The sequence below is a fragment of the Rhincodon typus genome, chromosome 37, assembly GCF_021869965.1.
Source record: "Rhincodon typus isolate 14 chromosome 37, sRhiTyp1.1, whole genome shotgun sequence".
Classification (NCBI taxonomy): domain Eukaryota; kingdom Metazoa; phylum Chordata; class Chondrichthyes; order Orectolobiformes; family Rhincodontidae; genus Rhincodon; species Rhincodon typus.
Genome location: NC_063368.1, coordinates 6,514,990 through 6,524,989, shown reverse-complemented (window position 1 = coordinate 6,524,989; position 10,000 = coordinate 6,514,990). Strand labels below are relative to the sequence as shown.

At 43.4% G+C, this 10,000-nt stretch overlaps 1 protein-coding gene across 1 annotated transcript in view; it reads right to left on the bottom strand.

Moving 5' to 3' along the window:
- Positions 1 to 327: 327 nt before the first annotated feature.
- The window catches only part of LOC109923738 (neuronal-specific septin-3-like), a 178,881-nt gene continuing 169,208 nt past the window's right edge, over positions 328 to 10,000 (bottom strand). The window contains exon 8 of the mRNA XM_048617344.1: positions 328 to 386. Within this exon, the coding sequence (XP_048473301.1) occupies positions 328 to 386 (59 nt within the window). The remainder of the gene's footprint in view (positions 387 to 10,000) is intronic.

Here is a 10,000-nt window from a genome sequence, read left to right as displayed (position 1 = left end):
TTAGTGAACCAGATGGGTTTTTCCAACAATGGACAATGAATTCAAAGTCATCATTAGACTCTTAATTCCAGACATTTATTGAATTCAAATTCCATCATCTGCCGCGGTGGGATTCAAACCCAGGTCCCCAGGACATTTTCAGGGTCTCTGGATTAACAGTCCAGCGAGAATAACAATAGGCCATTGCCTTCCCAATGAGGCCCACTTGACTGACCTCATTACAATCACCTTGCTGATTAATATACAATAGTTGACTAATGGCTATAGCTTAAAACTATTGTTAAACCATTAAAGATTATTCTCTCGCAATGTGGTTAGTTTTCTTCACTACGTACTGCAGATGTCTAACAATTTCACTCCAAGCTCTTCGGGCATTGGAACAAACCCTAACACAAAGGATGATAACATCTGTATTCACTATATAGATTATTATTGAGAGCAACGAGGTAATAGTGTTTTCAGCAAGCTTGAAATTTGGATAAATCCCAAGCCTACAGTTCCAGGCTACTGTGGGAGGCGGTTGTACAGGCCAAGTTTTTAATTTTCTCGTCCTTTCAGGGGACCACAGGGGAAGGTGCCAGAAAACTGGAGGACAGCCAGTTTAGAAATGTTATTCGAGAAGGGTGGTAGGGGTAAACCAGGGAGCTGTTAAGAGCTAGTGACTCTAATATCAGTGATAGGGAAACTTTCAGAGGAAAAAGAAATGAGAGACAGAATTAATCTCTACGTGGAAGGGCAAGGATTAATTAAGAATGGGTTCAGTGTGGGAACCAGGGGTGTGTACGAAGGGAAATTCAGCTGACAATGAATAGCTGATTGAAAACTGGTCACCATTGCATATAGCAATGACAAGGACCCTCTGACTGCCAATGACTGCAATTTTCTCCCAAGAAATTGAACAGTTTTTGGATGTTAATATTTGGTCAGCAGCTGTCAGACCTTTGAAAGGGAAAGGGCGGTCCTTTTCTGTACAGTGAAAACACCTTGAGCCTGAAGAAAGCCAGTTTAATCCCCCTTATGAGTTGCTGGAAGCTGTGACTTTTAACTGTGACTTTTAAAGTACGAGAGACTTTACCAGTGTGAGTCAGTGTGCCTCCAGCAGCATGTGAAAAAAGATTTACAAGGATGTTACCAGGATTGGAGCTATAACGAGAGGCTGAATAGGCTGGGGCTATTTTCCCTGGAGTGTCAGAGGCCGAGGGGTTACCTTATAGAGATTTATAAAATCATGAGAGGCACAGATAGGGTGAATATCCAGGGTCTTTTTCCCCAGGGCAGACGAGCTTAAGACTAGAGGGCATAGGTTTAAGGTGAGAGAGGAAAGATTTAAAAGGGACCTGAGGGGCAACTTTTTCACACAGAGGGTGGTGCGTGTATAGAATGAGCTGCCAGAGGAGGTGGTGGAGGCTGGTACAATTACAACATTTAAAAGGCATGTGATGGTGAGGGTTTAGAGGGATGTGGGCCAAACTCTGGCAAAAGGGACGAGGTCAGTTTAGGATATTTGGTGGAAAAGTTAGACTGAAGGATCTGTTGCTGTATAAGTCTCTAAATACTATAAAAATGACCAGGATCCAGGTTATAATAATTATTCAATTAAAGAAAATGAAACTGGGAGGGATGGTGGCTCAGTGGTTAGCACTGCTGCCTCACAGTGCCAGCGATCTGGATTCAATTCCACCCTGAGGCAACTGTCTGTGTGGAGTTTGCATATTCTACCTGAGTCCACGTGGATTTCCTCTGGGTGCTCCAGATTCCTCCCACAGTCCAAATATGTGCAGGTTAGGGCGGATTGGCCATGCTAAATTACCCTGTAGTGTCCAGGGATGTGCAGGCTGGGTGGGTTAGCAATGGGAAATGCGGGGGTTACAGGTATAGGATGGCGGGGGGGGAATGGATCTGTGTGGGGTGCTATTTGGAGGGTCGGTGTGGACTCAATGGTCTGAACGGCCTGCTTCCACACTGTAGGGATTCTATTGGAATACTTGCCAATCATCTGGGGGGAGGAATAGAGGTGGAGGCAGTGCCATAAGTGATAATGTCCCTGGATAGTAATTGATGGACCAAAAGGCCTACTTCTGATCTTACATCTTGTGTTTTAACTCAAGTCAATCGGGCCTACTAGTGACTCCAGGCCTGCCACAATGTGGTTGACTTTTAAGTGGCCTTCGGGCCCTTTCCAGTGACACATTGTCAGGCAAATTCTGTCAGCAAATCAAACAAAATTGATCAAATGCCTCCGTCTGAAGGCCTTGGAGGGTGGTGATTCCATGAATGAGGAGAAGCTGTTGTTAGTGACCTGAGAACACAGATCGACAAAATAACTAGAGGCAACTTGAGGAAACAATCTCTCTCAGGTGAGCTGTTGTGATCTGGGAGGGTCGTGGAAGCAGATTCAATCATTCGGAAAGGAATTAAATAGGTAATTGTAAAGGAAAAGAGGAACATGCCAGGATGCAGGCAAAGAACTGGGCGAGTGGTACCAGTTGAAGAACACTTTGTAAGAGTTAGCACAGGTACGATGGGCCGAATGTCCCCTTTCTCTGATTCTATTTGCATTGTCAAGAAAACCGGCGAACAGAACCTGCCCAAGATAGCCACTCAAAGGAAACCGCAAAGTCCAATTCTCCATTGTACTCGAATCTAGGTCAGCGACTTGGAAACTTCGCTGTTGGGGCTCAGCTGAATGATTACATCGGTCACTGACAATGAGAAGCTTATTTCTCTATTTCTGTCCACCGTCACCTCCTTCCTTTCCTGACGACAGCAGCGAAGATTGAAAACAACATCCAGCAGAGGTACACTAAAGCTTGGGGCAGCTACCAAGGGGACTTAAACATGGATGACAAGGGAAGTCAACCACATAAAAGAGAAAGCACACAATGTGGTGAAGATTAGTGGGAAACCTGAGGATTGGGAAACCTTTAAAAACCAGCAGACGATAACTAAAAAAAAAATAAACGGGGGGTGGTGGGGGGGGGGGGAGGGGGGGGGTGGGGGGCGGGGGCGGGGAGCGGGGGAGATGAAATATGAGGATAAACTAACTAGTAATGTAAGAGAAAATTGCAAACTTTTTTTAAGACATACAAAAGGCAAGAGAAAGGTAGAGTGGACATTGAACTGCTGGAAAATGAGGCTGGAAAAGTAGCAATGGGAACAAATAAATGGCGAAGGAAATGAATAGGTACTTTACATTAGTCTCCACGGTGGAAGACACCAGTGGCATACCAGGACTTCAAGAGGGTCAGAGGACAGGGGTGACGGTAGCAGCCATTACAAGGAGAAGATGCTAGTGAAGCTGAAATGTCGGAAGCCAGATGAATCGCTCAGACCAGATGGACTATACCCCAAAGTTCTGAAGGAAATAGCTGAGGAGATTGTAGAGATATTGATGGCGAGCTTTCAGGAATCAATGGAGTCTGGGAGGGTCCCAGAGGACTGGAAAATGGTGAATGTAACACGCCTGTTGAAGAAGGAAGGGAGTCAGAAGACAGGAAATTATAGACCAGTTGCCTGACCTCGGCCATTGGTAAGAGTTTAGAATTCATTATTAAGGATGAGACTGTGGACTACTTGGAAATGCATGGTAAAACATGGCTGAGTCAGCATGGCTTCAGCAAGGGGAGGTCGTGGCTGACAAATCTGTTAGAATTCTTTGAGGAGGTAATGAGCAAGTTAGACAAAGGAGAGCCAGTGGACGTGATCTATTTGGATTTCCAGAAGCCCTTTGACAAGGTGCAGCACAGGAGGCTGCCAAATAAGATAAGAGACTGTGGTGTTAGGGGCAAGGTACTGGCATGGGTAGGGGATTGGCTGAGTGGCATAAGGCAGACAGGGGGGATAAAGGGATCTTTTTCAGGATGCCAGCCGGTGACCAGTTGAGTTCCATAGAGACCAGTGATGGAAACACAAATATTCATGTCATACATCAGTAAAATGGCCGAAGGGATGGAGGGCATTGTTGCTAAGTTTGCTGATGACACAGAGATAGGTGGAGGTACAGATAGTATTGAGGAAGAGGGGAGGCTGCAAAAGGATTTGGACAGACTAGGAGAGTGGGCAAAGAAGTGGCAGATGGAATACGATATGGGTAAGTGTGAGGTCATGCAGTTTGAGAGGAACAATAGAGGCATAGACTGTTTTCTAAACAGGGCAAGGCTTCAGAAATCTGAAACACAAAGGAACTTGGGGGTCCTAGTTTGGGACTCTCTTAAGGTGAACATGTAGGTTCAGTTGGTGGTTAGGAAGGCAAATGCAATGTTCACATTCATTTTAAACAAAGCAAAATTGATGGATCCAAGATTGGTTTGAAGACCCCTTGTGGCACAGTGGAAATGCCCCTGCCTCTGAATTTGGGTTCAAGTCTCATCTGCTTCAGATATGTGCAATAACATCTCCAAACAGGTCAATTAGAAAATATCTCCAAAGTAAGGAAGAAAAAGCAAAGAGTGGTGGTCAACAGTTGTTCCCAAGAGAGGCAGAAATAAGCAGTGATTCCCATTCAGAATGGAGTTACGAATTACTGCTCTACCCCATTAATGACTTGAGTTATACAGGGCATGATTTCAAAGCTCGCGAAGCCTTGAAACATGGACGCTTGCTAAACATAGAGGAGACTAGTGAGAACAGAAGCGATTAACCAGGATGTTGCTGGGAATGGAAGGTTTGATTTATAAGAAGAGGCTGGGACTTTTTTCACTGGAGCTTAGGAGGTTGAGGGGTGACCTTCTAGAGGTTTATAAAATCATGTGGGGCATAGATAAGATGAATGGCAGGTGTCTTTTCCCTAGGGTAGGCGATTTCAAGACTAGGGGGCATATTTTTAAGGTGAGAGGAGAAAGATTTTAAAACAGACATGAAGGTCAATTGTTTCATGCAGAGAGTGTTTTGTGTGTGGAATGAACTTCCAGAGGAAGTGGTGGATGCAGGTACAGTTACAATGTTTAAAAGATGTTTGGATAGGTTCATAAATAAATGTTTGGAGGGATACGGGCCGAGTGCAGGCAGGTGGGACTAGTTTAATTTGGAACGTGGTTGGCATGGATGGGTTGGACCGAAGTGTCTGTATCCATGCTGTATGACTCTGACTCTACATCAGAGGGGTGCTATGAACACCGAGTTGGCCACAGCTTGTGTAGATGGTGCCAGTGATTCCTTGGCATTTGCTTAGGCTCTGAATCATCTCCACACCACAGCTCAGGGATGGTGACCATCATGATCAGCTGCATAGCAACCCTGAGTTTCCACTTAAATGGAAGAGAAGTGGAAGTTGGAAGTGTTTTAACTTGAATCACACCTACAGGTGTTTCCCACCCAAGATCTCACCTCGGCGGTTCAAATTTAATTCAGAGATTGGGGTTTCCAATTTGTGAGGTATAAAGGTGACCAGGGACTGGGACATAATGAAGAAGTTTGTTATGTTTGTACCCCATGGGAAATGCGACTATAAGGCTAACGTGAGCTTCTTCAACATAACCAGAGTTTTCAAGATCTTTGAAAGAGCTCAGGGACAAGCATTGTACAGTGTTCACCTGTTTGCTCATTTTTATGCCACCATTTATGCAACTCCCAGCCTCAAAATAAACCTCAGGAAGTTAGAGATTTGCTGGTAAATTGGGTAGGCACAGGGCAGATAGGAATTTGATGCCAAGAAATGGCCAAGCATTTAAGAAAGACTGCAATAGTTGAACTTTTAGCTTTATTTCTTTATTTTTTTAATTAATAGGACTGTAATATTTAACTTTTAACTTTGTTCCTTATTTGTTTCTACATTGATCTTAGATTTTTGTACCTAGATACTTGTACCTAAGATGGTGCCATGCATTGAAAACTTTTCATTATACTCTTGTACATTTGTACTTGAGTACATGTGACTAAATGGTTAAAATCTAAAATCTAAATCGAAGTGTGGAATTTGGTTGGAGGAATGAGAACAGGATTTCTGCTTTGGCTGTGTCAATTTCACAGACTAATATCCGTTTTCTTCCAGCAATTATGAATGGGCTTAAAAATGTGACAGTGGCCAGATATCTCCACGACCCTCCTGATCCACACTGACTGAGAAATAGACACCATCCAGAGCACCAGCTAAAATCCCCTGGTCCCCTTCACAAAAGTACCATGGGTTAAAGTCCATAAGATATAGGAACAGAATGAGGCCAGTCAGCTCAGACTCTGCTCTACCATTCAATCATAGCTGAAATGTTTCTCAACCCCATTCTCCTGCCCTCTCCCCATAACCCTTGATCCCCTTACCAATCAAGAACCTATTTATCTCTGTCTTAAATACACTTAATGACTTGGTCTCCACAGCCCTCTGTAGCAATGAGGTCCACTGATTCACCACCCTCTGGCTGAAGAAATTCCTCCTCATCTTTGTTCCAAAGGGTTGTCCCTTCACTCTGAGTCTCTACTACTGGTGGAAACATCTTCTCCACGTCCACTCTATCCAGGCCTGTCAGTGTTCTGTAAGTTTCAATCTGATCCCCCTCCATCCTTCTATTCTCCATTAGAACACAGAAGTAAAACAAGTCAATGAAACATTGCCTAAATGCAGATTCCCACAAAAACATAGAAATGCCACAGGGTTTCAGCTTTCCTATTATTCTGTTTAAACAGCTATCCACTTGGCTTTTATGTACATGTATGTTTTAGTTTAGTAACGTGGACACTTTTTCATTTTTATCTTTACCAAATTTTAATTTAATGCAATTTGGATCCCTGATGCTATTATTTAGTGAATCTGACTTTTATCCCCTTGGATGTAATTAATTGCTCTGATTTCAACTATTTGTTTGCATTGTCAGTAAATTTGGATGCATTACAGTTGGATCCCTTAGCTAAGTCATTCTTTAGCAAATTTAATTTTTAATGCACTTTGTTTTACTGCCAGTGAATAAAGTTTAATTCACAATGTTTTACTATAAGATTTACAGCACAGGGTTAGATACAGACTAAAGCTCCTCTTTACAAAATCCCCATCAAACACTCCCAGGACAGGGACAGCACAGAGTTAGAAACATAGCAAAAGTCCCTCTCCACTGTCCCCATCAAACACTCCTAGGACATGTACAGCACAGGGTTAGATGCAGAGTAAAGCTCCTTCTACTCTTTTAAACTTGAAGTAACTAGAAAGTAAAGCTCGCTCCACTCTTTTAAACTGCAAGTACAGCTCACTGTGCTCTTTTAAACTGAAAGTAACTGGAAAACTTTCCCTCAACACTGTCCCCATCAAACGTTCCCGGGACAGGGATAAATGCGGTTAGATACAGAGTGAAAATCCCTACACTCCTTTAAAGTGACAGTAACGTTCTCTCTGCATGTCCCCAACAAAAACTCTCAGGACAGGGCCAGCACAGGTACAATTTTAAAGCAGTCATACAAGAAACAAAAGTGATTTGAGAAAAACACGTTTTCACATGGTGAGTGGGTAAAATCTATAATCTGGATCAGTGCATCGGAATGTGGTGGAGACAGGTTCAATGCTTTAGAGATGTTTGAGAGGGAATTAAATGGCTTTAGAGAAAGGGAGAATTTGCAGGGTTACCAGGGAGGTGGCTGGAAATTTGCTTTTCATCGTGGGATGTGGAGAATGGTGGCTAGGCCAATATTTATTGCCCATCTCTAATTGTCCTGAGGGCAGTTAAGAGTCAACCATATTGCTGTGAGTGTGGAGTCACATGGAGGCCAGACCTGACAAGTTGTCCTGGTCGCCTTGTTATAGGAAGGATATTGTTAAACTGGAGAGGGTTCAGAACAGTTTTACCAGGATATTTCTATTCCAGGATATTTGAGACATAAAAATAGACTGTAAAGGCTGGTACTTTTTTCACTGAAGTGTAGGAAGTTGAGGGTGACCTTATAAAATCATGAGGGGCATAGATGAGGTGAATGACAAGGGTCTTTTCCCTCGGGTGGGGGAGTTCAAAACTACGCGCTATATTTTTAAGCTAAAAGGGCAAAGGTTTAAAAAGGACACGAGGGGCAATTTTTTTTACACAGAGAATGGTTCATGTGTGGTATGAACTGCCAGAGGAAGTGGGGGTGCAGGGACAGTTACAACGTTTGAAAGACATTTGGATAAGTTCATGAATAGGAAAAGTTCGGAGGGATATGGGCCAAGCGCAGGCAGGTGGGACTAGTTTAGTTTGGGATTATGGTCGGCATGGATTGGTTGGATTGAGGGGTTGGTTTCCATGTTGTGTGACTCTTTGAATCTATAACAATTGACTGTAGTTGAATGGTTCCCATCAGTTTGGCCTTTGAGCCCAGATCTTCAAATTTCACCACCTTTCTCACTGAATTTGGACAATGTACCCAACACCATAAGCTTGGGGTGTTCTAGATTACCAGTCCTCTGACATAATCCTCTACTATGTGGGATGCTCATTTGGAGAGCTAGTACAGGTACAGTGGGCCGAATAGCCTCCTTCTGCACTGCAACAATTCTGTGATTCTATGGTTATTTATATATTTATTGTGTACCTTGGTTTAAATTATTTCACACCTCCTCTGCCCTCAGCACTGACCGAAATCCACTGCTGCTCTGTTTGGCAGATTCCTACAATCTGTTTTCGCCAAGGCTGCATTCACACCTCTCTATGTGAAGATTTGCTGTGGTTGCTTTGAATAACCAAGGTATAAGACGAAAGAGTGCAATTTCCTGTCATATAGCAGTCTATCATCTAATTAACTAGCCTCACAGGATTACCGCAAACTACATTATCAACGAACCTTTAAAATTTCATTCTGTTGGTTCCTGAAGATTTTTGAATATTTTTGTCCTTCCCTCTGTACTTTTTTTGAATTTTTTTTCCTCCCTAATTCATTGCCATATCCAAAGAGGTTGTTGCTCTATTTTATCTGGCTCTCTGTCGCTTTGTGTGAGCCCAGCTACCTCCAGTTCTGAGTCCTGTTAGAAGTCGCAATCCCGCTTTCTCCTTCGCTATTGATGCATTTGCAGCATTTTCAGTCTCCATTCCGAAATTCTGATGCTCATCATGTGAGGTGCTGCATTTTGGTAAGGCAAATCAGGGCAGGACATTTACACTTAATGGTAAGGTCCTAGGGAGTGTTGCCGAATAAAGAGACCTTGGAGAGCAGGTTCATATTTCCTTGAAGGTAGAGTCACAGGTAGACAGGTTAGTGAAGAAGGCGTTTGGTACGCTTGTCTTTATTGTTCAGTGCATTGAATATGGGCGTTGGGAGGTCATGTGGCAGCTGTGCACCACTTTTGGAAATCTGTGTTCAATTCTGCTCTCCCTGCCATAGGAGAGATGTTGCGAAACTTGAAAGGGTTCAGAAAAGATTTACAAGGATGTTGCCAGAGTTGGAGGGTTTGAGCTATAGGGAGAGGCTGAATGGGCTGGGGCTATTTTCCCTGGAACGTCAGAGGCTGAGGGGTGACCTTATAGAGGTTTATAAAATCATGAGGGGCGTGGATAAGGTGAATAGCCAAGGTCTTTTTCCCAGGGTGGGGGAGTTCAAAACTAGGGGGCATAGGTTTATGGTGAGAGTGGAAAGATTTAAATGGGACTTATGAGGCAACTTTTTCACACAGAGGGTGGTGCGTGTATGGAATGAACTGCCAGAGGAAGTGGTGGAGGCTGGTACAATTACAATGTTTAAAAGGCATCTGGATGGGTATATGAATAGGAAGGGTTTAGAGGGATATGAGCCAAATGCTGGCAAATGGGACTAGATTAATTTAGGATACCTGAGTTGCCTGTTTCCATGCTGTACATCTCTATGAATCTATTGTTTCTTGTTTTTTCTGTTTGTCCATCTAATCTAATCGACCCCGATGCAGCTAACCTATAAGACTGATGTTCTGATCTGTCTCAATATGTTTCTAACCCATTTGCATATATTTTAGCAATCTTACCCCTTCAGTGATAACAAGGTGTAGAGCTGGATGAACACAGCAGGCCAAGCAGCATCAAAGGAGCAGGAAGGCTGACGTTTCGGGCCTAGACCCTTCTTCAGAAAAATGAAGAAGGGT